Source organism: Phaseolus vulgaris, chromosome 8 (assembly GCF_000499845.2).
Source record: "Phaseolus vulgaris cultivar G19833 chromosome 8, P. vulgaris v2.0, whole genome shotgun sequence".
In the NCBI taxonomy this organism is placed as follows: Eukaryota; Viridiplantae; Streptophyta; class Magnoliopsida; order Fabales; family Fabaceae; genus Phaseolus; species Phaseolus vulgaris.
In genome coordinates this window covers 343,212-359,420 of record NC_023752.2, presented here as the reverse complement: position 1 = coordinate 359,420, position 16,209 = coordinate 343,212, and the positions used below count along the sequence as shown (strand labels likewise).

Sequence of the window (16,209 nt, the reverse complement as noted above, 5' to 3'; positions counted from 1 at the left end):
CCCACCCTGAAAATTTCAAAGCACTTTTCCTTGATGAGATATGGTTAGGCTATTTATATCTTAGTGTGGTTTGAAGCTTCTTTTGATGTGTCTGAAGCTTCTGTTGAAATCGATATGAAATTTATGACTTACCCTTGTTCTTGCTATCGTATTTGATGTGCTATACCAAATCTTTATTAGTAATTTAGGAATGGTTTCTGTTTGTTAGTTTGATCTGATGAGTAGTTTGCATTCATGAGAATGATCTATACAATAGAGAATTTGCATTTGATTTTATTTGTCTGAAAATTCGTCGTGTTAGCGATGTTCATAGCATAGTACTACAACGAACGAAAATTGTCTTTGGTTACTGGGCTAGGAAAACCTGTTTCTAGACAAAATAATATGTATAATGCACTGTTACAGGCTTCTATGTTTTCACATAATAAATTAAAGTTTTAACTAAATATTATCTTGACAATTAAGTGCTTTTTTTAATGAGTTGATGGGTCAAGTCCCTTCTACACAAGTTTCAATTCAAGTAGCTGGAGTTCTAAATTTTAATTTATTGTAAAATATTTTATTTTGTGAAAAATATTTCATTTTCTCAACTCTATTCAACATGAACTCATGACGGTTTAAGTTGATTTATAAACTTATTTTGATGGTCCTTCAAACTTTTTAGATTTGAAATAAACATTTACACTTTTTCTAGTTTCTAAATGCACATTTAATTAATAACATATGTTGATAAATCACATTCATCTTCCTTATATTTTTTTACAAAATGACACTGACCTAAATATTATGTAGAAAGCATTCATTTTTTCATTTATAAAAAAATATTTTTTTATACTTTTATTTAAATTTTAGATAATATAATATTTTAAATAAAACAAGAGAGGTGAGTGTTATTTTTAAAAAAATATAAGTTTAAAGAGTGTCATTAATAAAAACATGAGAAATGATTTAAAAAAAAAAAAAACTAAGAATGAGTATGTATACCATTTAATTGAAAGCATAAAAGTAATAATTGTTTTTTATCAATAATCTCAAGGAAGATAAATATAATTGTGTCTGAAAATAGTCACATTTGTTTACAATAATATGGGGTTAAAAATATCTTTGTTATATAAGGGTAATAAAGACGAGACAATTTATTCCAGCACCCATTGGTTCCAGCATGTTACCTCATGGAGTGGCAAAAAGACCATTTTACCCTTAATTAAATATAAATAAATAATATTACTCCAAGCAATAAACATCAAAACCTAAATCCAATTTTAGAAGAATATTTTTGAGATTTACAAAAGTATGGTGGTGCATGTGGAAACAATGGGGTGCAATCGGATAAGATAGGTTTATCCACCAAAATTAGGTGAACTGAAAGTCTAGGCTCATTCCAAAAGTTTTTTCTTTTATAATATTTTTTATATCTCTATCTCTCTCTCACACAATTAAAATCATACTAATAATATAAATATTTTGCAAGTATTTGATTGGTTAATATATCTAATTGGAAATATTAAAAACAACATTATGTTTACGTATTACATTTATAATTAATAATTGGTATGCATTACTGATGCAGATAACAATATTAATGCATTTACATCCTTTTAGAAATAGAATATAAAAAGATCAATTTTTAAATTAATTTTAATTTTTAATTTAAAGAAAAAACGATGACTAAAAATATAAACTAATATCGTGAAGTGGTATTGGATAGAGGATTTTCTTCAATTTGAACATTTTAGTAATGTTTGATAGTATAAAATAAAAATCAATTATATTAAAATTTAATTTTAGAGTCTTCTTTTGCATTTTGATACGTTCTTAGTTTTTGCTGAACTCTTGATTAATTAACATGAAAAAAGGGGTTAATAGGTCTTCATCAATTTCTTTCTCCACCTCCATATTTTTGTGAAAAGTCAGCTTTACTTTTAATAAAATTAAAAATTAAGTCTAAGTTTCTCTATTTCAAAATTCTACAATTTGAAAATCATTTTCTAGATTCATAACTTTTGTATTCCAAAATTCTACAATTTGAAAGTCATTTTCTATAATCATATTTTGAAAGTCATTTTCTATAATCATGATTCTCAATAGTATAATTCAGAATAAAAATTGACTTCCAAATTTTATAATTTAAAATTATAATTTTAATTATACAATTCAAAATATAAAGTTGCCTTTTCGAATTTTAAAATAAAGAAAGCATTTTCTGGATTCAAAAATGAGTTTCGAGTTCTAGAATTCAGAAACCTATAAAATTCATAAACCTACTTTATATTTTCAATTATATAATTTTAAAATCATTTGTAAATGAAGAAAATAACTTTCAAAATCTAAAATTTGAAATTCAAATTGTAAAATTTGAAATACAAATTTAGTTTGAAATACAAATTTAGAAGGGTAGTTTTAGAATTTTAATAATGTATACAGGAAGAAACTATGGAGTTGCATGAAGAAATAATGTCTTCTTTGTCTTCTTTCAACGTGCTGCTCCAACCCTAAGGTTTGTTGCAGCTCACACATTGTTGAATTATTATTAGCAAAGAAAAAAGAACAAAAACAAAATATTTGGCAACAAATAAAGGTTATTGAAAAGAAACCTAGGAACAAAAGTTGATTGGAATATTTCACAATTTGAAGGATGCATATATTTATCTTCACCAAAGTTTGAAAGATTCCTTTGAGGATTAGAAAAAAAAAAGTGTATTGTTTCTTTCTTTCTCTCTATGTTTTCCAGGTTTTGCAAGCTACAAAATGATTCCTCCTTTGACATTTTCAGGTACCACAAATCCTCACGCACTCCATTTTCTCTCTTTCACTTCTCAAATATTTATCTTCAAATCTTCTCAAAATATCTCTTTCTTTTCTTAATTTTTCTACTTTATTATACGTTTCCCAATTATGAATTTGTTATACTATAATTATCATACACTTCAATAAATTATTTGATCAATTTTATCCCAACGTTAGAAACTTTCTATATAAAATTATTGTATGCATATATAAACAGAATATTTGAGAGGCATATTGTGAAAAATGAAAATAAAAATAATGATAGTTCGAAAATAAAAGAATATGTTGGAGAGATATAGAAATAAAAAAGCAAAATGAAATATTAAATTCTGATTCTTACTTTCTGCCACCTTTTAGTTCTTGGATGGACAAGCAAAAGAAGATATTCTGATAAATAATACTTTGAATATTATTGAATCACTCACCAATTAATCATTTGCATCCACGCATTCAGAATAACGAAAATTCTATCTTTTTTTCTTACTTCCACATAAATATCCTTGTCACAGTCACCACAATGACTACTTGTTTCAAATTTTCATATAATAAATAACATATTTCATTCTTAGTAATATCATAATAATATCTCATTACAATTTTACAATTTTACTATGGTTCACATATGTTTTTTTAGTGAGAAAGATCATATTCAGTTGATGGAGAAGAGTATATGATGATATGTTTTTTCTGAGAATATGTCTTTTTTTTGGAAAGATGATGTAATTGTATTTTGATGTGATCATGCTTATATCAATTTTGTCATGTCTGTCATTCTGGTTGATGTTTTGTAGAGTATGTTGGATCCTCAATTGGTTGGGTGTTAAAAAATTTGATTTGGATTTTTCTACATACGAGTTCAGTACAAGAAAATCATGAAATAGAAACCAATTTGTAGAAACCAAAATAATTAATTGCAATAGTAACTAAATTAAAGACCATTTTAGAAACTAAAAAGAAATCTGGTTTCTAAATTAGTTTATATTATTTTCTATTATTGTTAAATAATTTCTAAATTGGTATCTAATTAGCAACCAAAGTTTTTGCTACCAAATTTAGAAACTAAATAATTGGTAGTTAAAATCTTAGTTGCTAATTAGATACCAATTTAGAAACTATTTAACAATAATAGAAAATAATATAAACTAATTTAGAAACCATTTTTTTTTTTAGTTTTTAAAATGGTCTCTATTTTAGTTTCTATTGTAACTAATTATTTTGGTTTCTAAAAATTGGATTCTATTCCATGATTTTCTTGTAGTGGTTGAGACACTGAAATGTCTAATTTTATTTTATTTATTCTTTGTTGATAAAAAATAAAAAAGAAAACATGCAATAAAATTTCCAGTACAAAATAATATTCATAAATATATATGAAGTATAAGTGACTTAGTTTGATTTAAATTTTGCAAAAGTGGTAAAATTATATACAAATAAAAGAAATTGATGTTTATAAATCACCAACCATCTTGTTTAACAAAATTTGATATAAAATTACAAGTTAATCATCCCATCACCCAATTTAATTTCTTTATAAAATTATTGAAAATATAAAATTTTATAAAAATTATATTTCACAATATATAAAAATATCTAAGAGGCATAATGTGGAGAAGGGAGAAAAGAATATACATCCAAATAAAATAATATGTTCGAAAGTTATATGTTTAGAAAAGCAAAATGTTATACTAAATTCTCATTCTTCACTTTTGTCACATTTTCGTTATAAGTGGACATACTGTGATGACAATGATACTTAACACATTTTAGAATAATTGAATCATTCAAAAAATTTATCATCTACTTTCATATCTTCCTCCACAGGTTTAGAATAAGAAAATTCTCTTTTTATTTCTTATTCTTGTAATGTAAAGAGGTATAGAGAGAAATGAAAGATAATGAGTATAGCAAAAAATTGAATATAATCCTTATTACTACAAGAAAATGAAAATGAAGAAAATATAGCAAATTAGACTTATTTGAAAAGAAATTGCTTTAAAGAGAAAAAACATGATTATGCTAAAGTTAGCACAATCTTGTTAAAATTATCATAATCATTTTGAATTTTAAAACTCATTCTTAAAACAAACACACATTCTATGTGCTTGATATAAAAAATCACTACAAGAAAATCATGAAATAAAAACCAATTTGTAGAAACCAAAATAATTAGTTGCAATAGTAACTAAATTAGAGACCATTTTAGAAACTAAAAAGAAAATTGGTTTCTAAATTAGTTTCTATTATTTTCTATTATTGTTAAATAGTTTATAAATTGGTATCTAATTAGCAACCAAGGTTTTTGCTACCAAATTAGAAACCAATTTTTTTTTTTTGTTTCTAAAATGATCTCTATTTTAGTTTATATTGTAACTAATTATTTTGGTCTCTAAAAATTGGTTTCTATTTCATGATTTTCTTGTAGTGTTAATTAACTAAATTGTAGGACAATGAGATTTAGAAGCTTTTACCATCAATTAGATTTAAGGTCAAAATAACACTTCTAATACAAGCCTTTAAACATAGTCAATAACAACATAAATATGAAATTTTATTAATAAATAATTTTTAAATTGGTATCCAATTAGTTAACAATTATTTAGATGATAAAGCTGGTAGCTAAAATCTTGATAGCTAATTAGATATCAATTTAGAAATTATTTATCAGAAAAATTAATTTAGGTACTAATAATTTTGTTAGTCTCTAAAATAATATATAATTTAGTAAATATAACAACTAATTGTAAGTTTTAAATATATGGTAATATTGAAAAAAAAATATTTTACTTGTGTTTTGAACCAACAAATGAACTGAAAACTGAAGGAATTTGAATGATGGATACTATGAGGTTATAGAAATTAAATTAAATTGTTATATATGTGATAGGAAGATTCAAAAAGGTGAAGGAATCAAAGCCTTTATTGTGAACAAATTTTTGTTCCATATTCTCTCTTTATATATTGACAATAACCTATTTCATCTCAGATACACTGCTTCTATATTCAGAGAAAATGATTGCGTGAGGACAAGCTCAGTGGAGAATATATGATTTATGATATATATCTCAATATTTATAATAAGAAAATATGTAAATTATAAAGCAAGGATTTTCAGAGTTATATTCTTTGAAATGTAGATTATTTTTTTCACTAACAAGTATAAAAATAAAATATAAAATATGTAAAACAATATAGAGTTAATTAGTAAGCTCTTAGGTTGATTATTTATAATTATATGGTAATTTTAGAAATAAAAACCCGTTATATATCAGATAACTGAAGATAAAGATTTTCATTTATTGATTTAATGGAAAATTTATTGCAAATTTATCAAGTTGTGCTCATGAATAACTAACTATAATAGTTTCAAATAAGAAAAAACAAGTGTATAATGAGAGAAAATAAAAGTCTCTTAAGTGATATAAAAGGAAAGAGTAAGAAAAGTTTTAAAAATTTAAATGAGATAAATTATGTATATATGCCCTACTAAAAAGTCAAGTAAAATTCATTGAAATTTTTCATAAAATGATTAATCGAAATGTTTATAGTTTTAAATACCTGCAACATGCTTATAAGTTATAAAAATTCTTAACTAAATAGTATATATAACAGTCATTATTATGAGAATGAATGGCTGGGATTTTAAAGCTAATGCAGGTTATATATATATATATATATATATATATATATATATATATATATATATATATACCTTTATTAAAAAAAATATTATGGTATAAAAATAATCTATCTAAATAATAAGAATTATTCAAAAAAACTTCAACTCCTTAGATTTGTTTGAAAAATAAATAGAAAAGTAATACTTATTCTTAAACATTTGTTATATTGATCATAAATCTCAATGATGATAATTATAAATTCACATAATAAAGAATTATAGAATATCTTATTCTAAAATTAACTATTTTTCTCATAATTACAAAATCAGATAAATCAAAAGACTGAGTATCACGATTTTTTTTATAAAATAGTTTTCAAATATAATTTGAAATCCTAATCCAATACACCTGTTTGAAATCTTATGTATGTGTTAGGGCTCCATTAATCCCTGTGAGATGTAATATAAGGTGATGAATGATACTTCTATATCACATTTTACAACTACCAGTGAACTTAATGTTTCAATTTTTCTTGGGAATTCAATGCAAATGCATGTTAATTTTTTTTTTATCATGAAGAATGTGAACTATTTCAAGAATAATTCGATCGAAAAAAAAAATCTTGGTCTTTTCATAATAATAACTTTATCCTCCTAGCAACAACTACTAAAACTCATGCTAATACTTACAAAAAAATAAACCAACACGCAAAAATATTATTTAACCAACTTCATACAGAAAAAAATCAAGACACACTAATCAGAATAAGAGAAAAATGGATGTTAATGTTTGGTGTCCATCACATTTATCTTTGCTTGTAAGATTGTTACGTTTAGTTTTTTCACAAGCAATCACATACTTGAGGAATTTATGCTTAAACTTTATCAAATTTTTACAACAATTGACTTGGTGTTGCAGGAACATAACGAGAATCAATGATGTAGTTTTTCATTCACACTGTGGTTCCTGAATAAAATGAAAGGAAAAGGTCAGAATCTATTGATGTTATAGCAGTTCAGAAAACTCACACACTAAAGCATATATAAAGGGAAGAGATTTGGGTCATAAATATAGGGAAAAGAAAGTGAGAAAATAAAGGGAGATACTGAAATCATGCGTGGCACAACGAACCCTCTTGTTGTAGGACGTGTAGTAGGAGATGTTCTTGAGCCCTTTGCATGCTCCATCCATCTCAGAGTTGTGTACAACAATAACAAAGAAGTGATCAATAGTGGTGAACTCAAACCCTCCCAAATAATCAACACTCCAAGAGTTGAGGTTGGTGGAGATGATCTCAGGACGCTTTACACTTTGGTACAACGTCAATCTTCTAATAATTATTCGTATCATATAAATGTGTTTCTTTAAGGTTAACATATATTTATATTGATGTGCTTTCTTATCTTGTTACAGTATAGTATCATGTTAATGTAGTTGATCTGTTAAATTCTCAGCTTTTAAGTGATAAGAAACTTGTGTTAAGATTATTTGTATAAAGGTTGGAAGATTAAATATAGGTTTGATTTATTGGTGAAGCATGAGTCGTATCATACATGTTTTTAGTGACCAAAAAATGCTTAGGTAAACTCATGCATGCACTCATTTTGTAGGTCATGGTGGACCCTGATGCACCCAGCCCAAGTAACCCAAGCATGAGGGAATATCTTCACTGGTAACTTCTCACTGTTTTTATCTGCTGCTCATTACTTCTTTTTATCTGAATCACTGTTTTTGCTTGGATATTCTGTGAAGCTGTTCATTCATCAACTTAGAACTCAGACTAAGTATTGATGATAAAGAAACTTAAAAACTCAATCTCATCAAATTGATTTATAAAATGAGATTTACACTATTTATATACTATAAAATGTCTTAATTTCTGGTAAATGTGGGATCTCAAACAATAAAATACTCCACATGCATGTTTGATATCATAAACGATTTAACCCTAACCATTAAGCATTAAAGGCTCTGATAGTGTTGGAATGTTAATTAGAGATATTTGATGTTCTGCATGGAACACCAGAACCACCTTCTCCATCCAACCTGTCAAAGGATTTTGATCCAAGATGTGCATGTGTTTAGGGTTTTGGGCTTGGGTTTCTTATATTTTCAGGACCTTTCTTTTTGGAACCTCCTACTTTCTTCTTCAACTACTTTCTTCTTAAACTCCCATAAAGCTGAAAAAACCCTAATAGTATGAGTGAAGAAACATTTTCAATTATACAATTTTAAAAAGACATTTCAAATTGTATATCTGAAAGAGTGATGATGTGTTGACAATTCTCTATCAAATTATAATTGAAAAAAAAAATTATTTATCTGAAATAGAATAATTTTAAAATTATATTAATCAAATCATACTTATAAACTGATGCATTTATATATATAATTGTCAAAAGTAATTTTTTTTTAATTGAAAATATGTTTTGAATGCTATAATTTGAAATTCAAAAATATATTTTAAAATGTATAATCTAAAAATATATTTTAGATTATATAATTTATAGTTTTTAATTTAAAAATATATTTTAAATTTTTGAAATATATTTTTAAATTGTGAACTTTGAAAATTTAATCACAATTTAAACTAAAAAAAAATAGGATAGAGAAAGAAAGGGGGTACGTCAAGTCATGGCCCAATGGGTCTTGGTTGCGTATTTCATCTCCCTCTTCACAATTTTTCTCTTATTTTTTTTATAATGCAACTAATATATGTTAAATATATGCAACTAATATAACACATGCAAAATAACTAATATATGTTACATGCATAACTTCACAGTTTACCTTTTTATTTTAATTTTGATAATTTGTTATACTTTCAATCAATTAAAACTACACTATTTATTTATTTATTCATATATTCTTTTTCTCTGACAATTTATTTTTTAAAACTACACCCAACAGAATTTTGGAAGAGTTAAAGTAATTACTATAAAATGTTATCGATACAAGTATAAGTGAACAATATAACAAGTGTTAATTTTGATTTTATTTGATTCTATACCATCATTTTTTTTATAAAGAAGGTATTTTTCTAATAAGTTTCTTTTAAGGAAAGAGTACTAACAAACATTTTCTAACATAATTTTTTTAATACATATGAAATCTATTTTTTTCTGTGATATTTAATAAACTTCAATAAATATTAATACATATAGTTTCATTTTCCATTTAAGAATATTCTTATTTTAGTCTCTATATATAAAAGAGAAGATATCAAACTACTTTAACATTATTATTTTTTAAATATTCTTATTATATATTTCTTTTAATATATGAAGTTAACTTTAAAAGAGTTATTGTTCACCTTTCTTCTAACTTTTTTTTTCTAACTATTCTAATATATAGATAATTTTTAAATGGTAAAACTTTAAAGATCAAAAATAACTTTTTGAAATTTACTCTCAACATCATCACATAAAGAGTTGCCCAACATCACTAAGCTCTTTTATTTTTTAAGGATTATGTTATGAATTTACCCTTTAAATATATTTTAAACTACATAATCAAAAATTGCGATATACTTCTAAAAATACGTAAGATATAACTTGCTAAAGTTTTTTATTAAAAAAATGGATGTATGTTATCAAATCTTTGTGTTTGTTACTATACATCATTTAAAAAAAAAATAATTAGTAGGTTATAATTACGATTATCTTAGAATTCATCTAAAATGCTATTTGTTTTTCTTCAATGGATGTTTAGGTTGGTAATCAATATTCCAGCAACAACAGGTGTAAACTTTGGTATGTACCCAACTCATTCTTTTTACCAGTTTTTCTATTGTATTTTTTTTACTCAAAAAGTGACAAAAAAAGAGATTATAATTGTGGTTAAATACAATTTTTACCCTAATCACTACACGACGAGATCATCAAATAATTAATTTTAGAGACCAGAATAATAAGTTATTATTGAACTAAATTAGAGACTATTTTAAAAACTAAAAAAATTATTGATATCTAAAATAGTTTTTATTATTAATAAAAATTTATAGAGTAGTTTTTAAATTGGTATCTAATCATTAGCTACCAAGATTTTAGCTATTAATATTTTAGATTCTAAATTAGTCTCTAAAATACTAATTGAGACCAATTTAGAATATAAAATATTAGTAGCTAAAACTCTGATAGCTAATTTAGATACAAATTTGGAAAATATTTTATAAATTTTTATCAATAATAGAAACCACTTTAGATACAAATAATTTTCTAGTCTCTAAAATAGTATATAATTTAGTTAATATAGTGACTAATTATTTTTTGTCTTTAATTTTAGTCGGTATTTAACCAATTTCGTATAGTGAATGAACATTTTACTACTGATGGGGAAAAAATGTGTTGATTATAACATAAATATGGTAAATAAAGCATGGTATTAATTTGACAGGAGAAGAGATTGTGAGTTATGAAAGTCCAAGACCAACATCAGGGATTCATCGTCTAGTATTTGTGTTGTTTCGACAACCTGGTAGACAGTCTATTCATGCTCCTGGTTGGCGTCAAAATTTCATCACCAGAGATTTTGCTGAATATTACAATCTTGGATCACCAGTTGCTGCTGTCTATTTCAATTGCCAACGTCAAGCTGGTTCTGGAGGAAGGAGACTCATCTTATAAACCACTCACAACATGGATCAAAAGGAATCAAACACCAAACAATAACACTATCATAGAGATTTATGTACTATTATTATCATGGCTCTATGTTTCTTATTAAATAATATATGATGTTTGGTGGAGTGTTTATGTATGCACAACTTCCTTCATAAAATTAGGTTATAAGAATGAGATTTTCATAAATATGTATATTTGGTTGGTAACATATTTACCAATTTACTACGTCACGATTTTGTCTTTAAAAGATACTTTGATGAGTTAAAGAAAAAAAAAAGTATATAAACTGTCATTAAAAACTATGTAAAACTATATTGAGTGGACTTAAACACATATCAAACTCAATAATAACAACTTTTTCAAATATCTCTAGTTTAGTGTTCATGAACAAAGAGAAAAGAAAAGACAAATATAATATATATATATATATATATATATATATATATATATATATATATAACTGTTCTTCGCAACAGAAAGTGAAGCTCTTTAGTAAGTGATTGGCATATAAATGGTGAAACAAAAAAAAAAAAGTGTATGTAATGAATGAGTCTCTTATGTTGAATTTGAATTATATCCAATAAAAAAATATAAAATTAACTTATATACAAGTTAAAAAAAATTGAAAAAATTATATCATTTGTTTTTTATAAATTAATTAATACATAATTAACTTTTTTTTTATATATTTTATCACTTGAAAGTTAGTACAGAAAAAACTCATCCAAACTTTATTGATAAGTAATTTAAGCTTTCTGTATATGAGCTACATTCACACACAAAATAACACAATAGATTGGACCAATTGTAGTAAGCCCAAATGTAGATAAGTAGGCCCAATAGTTATTTTTTAAATAAGTAAGCCCAAATGTAGGTAAGTAGGCCCAATAGTTATTTTTTAGATAAGTAAGCCCAAATGTAGATAAATAGGCCCAATAGTTATTTTTTAGATAAGTAAGCCCAAATATAGATAACTACACCTTGATTGAAGTGTAGTCTTCCAGCACAAAATGTTTGTTTTATTAGAAAAAAAATAAAAAATATTTTATGAATATTTCAACCTTATACAACCTATTCTAACTATTTATTATCTACTTTTACTTTTTTTAATTTAATATTACATAAAAAAAATAATAAACTCCTGAACCCGCAAAACTAATATTTCAAAAGTACAAGACAATTAAAATCAAGATTTTTAGTTTTAATTTAATTTTATAAAATTCACCTGTTAAATCGAGATTACATCCTTATTTTTATATTATAATAAAAATTATATTTTTAATTGATGTGACATCCTCAAATTATATATTTAATTTTAATTTAAGATTATCATATTAATTTTTTATAGTTGAGAGACTAAAACAAATTTTAATTTAAAAAACTAAAAAGAATATCTAAATTTGAGAAATTGAAAAATATATTTAAGTATCTTAGATATTTCTTTTTTAATTTAAGAGATCAACACATTAATGACTAAAACAAATTTGAATTGAAAAGACTAAAAGAATATAAAAAAATTTGAGAAATTGAAAAAGATATTTGAATATATTAGATAATAGTAGTACTTTAGAATGTGGATGTTTGGTCCTGTGTGGAGAAAGTGAAGAATGCGAATATGATGTTTGATCCACACAATAACATGTGGTGTGGTCGCGCACGCAAAGATGCCTCATGCTTAACACATCAAACTTATCAAAGTTCGGAATATGAATATCCAACCAAATTGCAAAACTATTTTTTTATTTCTCAAACATATTTTTTATTATTCTTACACACAGAATATTTAATGACGATGATAATAATAATATTCCTCTCTTAGGTTGACTCAATTAGTAAGATAAAAAGTCTTCCCATCTAATTTATTCAAAAACTTATTTTCTTTTTATATAATTATCTACTAAAAATTTATTAAAACTGATTTAATATTAAACGCAAATCAGTATTTTTAAATTTTTAGCATAAATTTGTATGAAAAAAAGTAATATAACAAGGCTCAACATTAATACGAATCTAAATATATTTTTGTTATTTATAAGTATATCCTACAATATAGTTGATTGAATATCTACCGTTCTCATAAATATTCTTTAATATCAAATAAATAAAGTAATCATGATACAAAAATTTAGTTAAAATTTGAAAGTTAACCTAAAATCATCTGAATTTCAGATTAGTATCAGAGACTCATCATAATCCTATAAAAGACTAAATATATAATAAAAAATATTTACCACACTCAACTAGTACTGATTTAGGTATCGAAATATCTTTTACACATCACCACCTACATTGATCAAATATCGCACAACATCCATAACCAAAATCAGCAACAATTTAGAAAGTTTAAGATCTTTTCTACTTTTTTTAATTACAATAAAGAACTAACTTTTTACTTGTGGTGATTATTTTTCATATTGAATTGTGATTGTATGAGTGAAGATGATACATTGAATTTGGAAGAAAGTAATAAGAAAAAGATAGTTGGTGTTGTGTTGAAGCAGAAAAGGACCCAGTTATGCAATAGAGCCAGTCCTATGGAATCATAAGGTAGGATGAAAACCCAATTGGGGGAAAGCTAAAAGCAGAGAATGGAAATTGAGTTCGAAGCTAGGTCTTAATTCTACCAACAAACATTCACAATCATAACCTTTTTGGAGAATGAGTAGTAGGATATTTAGTCATATCATGTTATATTCTTCTATATAATTAATACCATAGTATGTATATTATGTGAAGGAAGGTGAACCACTAACAATGTTTTTGAGAGCATCTTTAGTAGGAGAAACAAAACAAAAACACCTTTAATTTATTCCAAGTCTTCTTATTGCATAAAGTTTTGTCCTAAAAAGCTAATGGACCCACAAGAATCAACATCATGGTGTCTTAAAACTTTTTTTTTTCCAATGTTAAGTAATATTTGTGATTCAATATATTAGGAATCGAGATAAAGAAAACAAGTTGATAGTCGAAGATTATGGTAACGTGTTTTTTATTCTAATAGACAACGCTAATGTTTTGATATCACGTCGGTTGAGATGATATCATTAAGGTTAATTATCGTATTTGAAATATTGTTCGTTTTAAAAGGGTTTTATCATGGTTTTGTTTTTAAAATACTGTCTCGAAAGATTAAATAGAAAAATGTATATAAAATTATTCTTGACTTTGACTCTTAAGTTATGTGAGACAAAATTGATGAACACTTTATTTTTATTTTTTTTATAAGGTTTAAATTCACAATTCTCTTCTTATAAAAAAGAACTTCATGATAATAGTTACGATAATTTAATTTTTATGATTAGATTTCTTTTATATAACTCTCAAATAAAATATATTAATTTCAAATGTTCTACTCAAATATGAATTTGCACCCAATAATAAAAACTATAATTTTAGTGAAAAATAGTGTCATGACTCAAATTGAGACTTGTTTGACAAACAATTGAAGTTTCTATCAAATTTGTTTGATTAAGCAATTAAAAAAAATCTAAAGAGTTCATATTGCAAGTGTGCAATCAATTTTATAGTACGAGGCAACTACATGAAATCTTAAAAAACTCATACATTTATGAAAAAAATGTGATAAAATATACAATTTAGATATAATATTTAAAACAAGATTGAAATGTTAACTATTTAGGAAAGTAATTTGATCACTTAAAATTATAAAATTACAAAATTTACTTAAATCAAGTTAATAATAATAATTATTAATTTTTTGATATTTTGTTATCTTTTATATTTTTTCAGAGAGAGGTTTAAGGGTTTATTAATTTTTTAAATTATTAAAGGGCATAACAGTAAATTCGCCTTTAGTATGGGGTGACTGAAGGATTCATGGAGGTGCAGGAAGAAGCTGCCCAAAACTAATGATGCTAGAATACACTGGACACTTTGTTCAACATTGAACTTATGTCTTAGGGCTTAGGAAAAACGAAAGAAATAATAAATAGAAGTGGGAAAAGAAAAACCGTTGTAGGCCCAACCAAACTAAATTGCATGTCTAGGGCTGACTGCTTCTTCCTGCACCTCCATACATTCTTCTCTCACCTCCATACATTCTTCTCTCACCTCCATAGTTTTTCGTATTTTCAAAACTGTCCCTCTGTAGTATTCCGGATTACATAATCCGGAAGTCATTTTTCACATTTGTAATTAGCTTCCAAATTATATAATTCAGAAGTCTTTTTTCAGATGCATGATTACTTTCCGGATTACATAATCTGGAAGTCTTTTTAACTTTTGGATTATGTAATCCGAAAGTCTTTTTTCAAATGCGTTTTCGGATAACATAATCCGGAAGTTATTCTATGGGGATGGCACAAGAAGGATAAAAATATATTTTCATGTTGTGTATGGAGGTGCCAGAAGAAGATATGGAGGTGCAGGAAGAAATAGTCCTTAGGGCTTCTATTTTGGGCTTTAGCATATATGAGAAAGAAAAAAGCTTTGGATCTGATGGTAATCCAAGATTTTAATTTTGATAAGAATTTATAATACTAATTTTAATTTAAAAAATAATAAATTTAAGTAGTTTTTCTTATTGTATACTTTTTAGTGGTCCAACCCACATAATGTATATTAATTTATGTATGATATGTACTACATGGAATGTAATCCGTAACAGAATTATAGAATTCTCATTATTATAATAAATATATAAGATGCTCTTTCATCGTAACATTTATAAAATATAATAAAATGAATTGAAAAGTTTTCAGCATGCAGAAAACATATGAATGCAACTGTTTTATTTATATCTTCTAACTTAGCTAGAGTTGCCTAATTTGTTTAATTTTCCTTCTTATGATTTTTTTTATACATTCTAAAAAGGCTAAGTTTATTTCTCCTTCTAAACATAAAATTGATCCTCTTAATATGTTCAACTGAAAGAAAAAGTGTTTTAGTTTATCTACATCAAACGTTGAAATTAAAAAAAAAAAAAAGTTAGTTATGCTAAATCTAAACAGCTGAAAAATATTTAAACGTTGATGATATTAAGTGGGAAGAGAAGCACTACCATGACATTAAGAAAATAATAAATTATTAAATTATACATAATTATTATTGTATGTAATATTGTACTCAATTATACAATTAGTTTAATAATGATAGAATCTTATGATGAGTGTATTTCTACCTAATTAGATTGTAATTTGGAGAGAAAAAGTCTCCTACACTAG

General features: G+C 25.0%; 1 protein-coding gene across 1 annotated transcript; it reads left to right on the top strand.

Annotated features, from left to right (window-relative positions):
- Positions 1-7,251: 7,251 nt before the first annotated feature.
- LOC137827035 (protein HEADING DATE 3A-like) lies at positions 7,252-11,212 on the top strand. The gene is made up of 4 exons (XM_068633231.1): positions 7,252-7,718; positions 8,015-8,076; positions 10,116-10,156; positions 10,800-11,212. Exons 1-4 carry the CDS (start codon positions 7,518-7,520, stop codon positions 11,027-11,029), a joined length of 534 nt encoding a protein of 177 aa, XP_068489332.1. The 5' UTR covers positions 7,252-7,517; the 3' UTR covers positions 11,030-11,212.
- The last annotated feature ends 4,997 nt before the right edge of the window (positions 11,213-16,209 follow it).

Coding starts and splice junctions, on each gene's coding strand:
- LOC137827035 (XM_068633231.1), top strand. CDS start 7,518: ATGCGTGGCACAACGAACCCTCTTGTTGTAGGACGTGTAGTAGGAGAT. Junction 7,719..8,014: donor TCAGGACGCTTTACACTTTG/GTACAACGTCAA, acceptor CTCATTTTGTAG/GTCATGGTGGACCCTGATGC. Junction 8,077..10,115: donor ATGAGGGAATATCTTCACTG/GTAACTTCTCAC, acceptor ATGGATGTTTAG/GTTGGTAATCAATATTCCAG.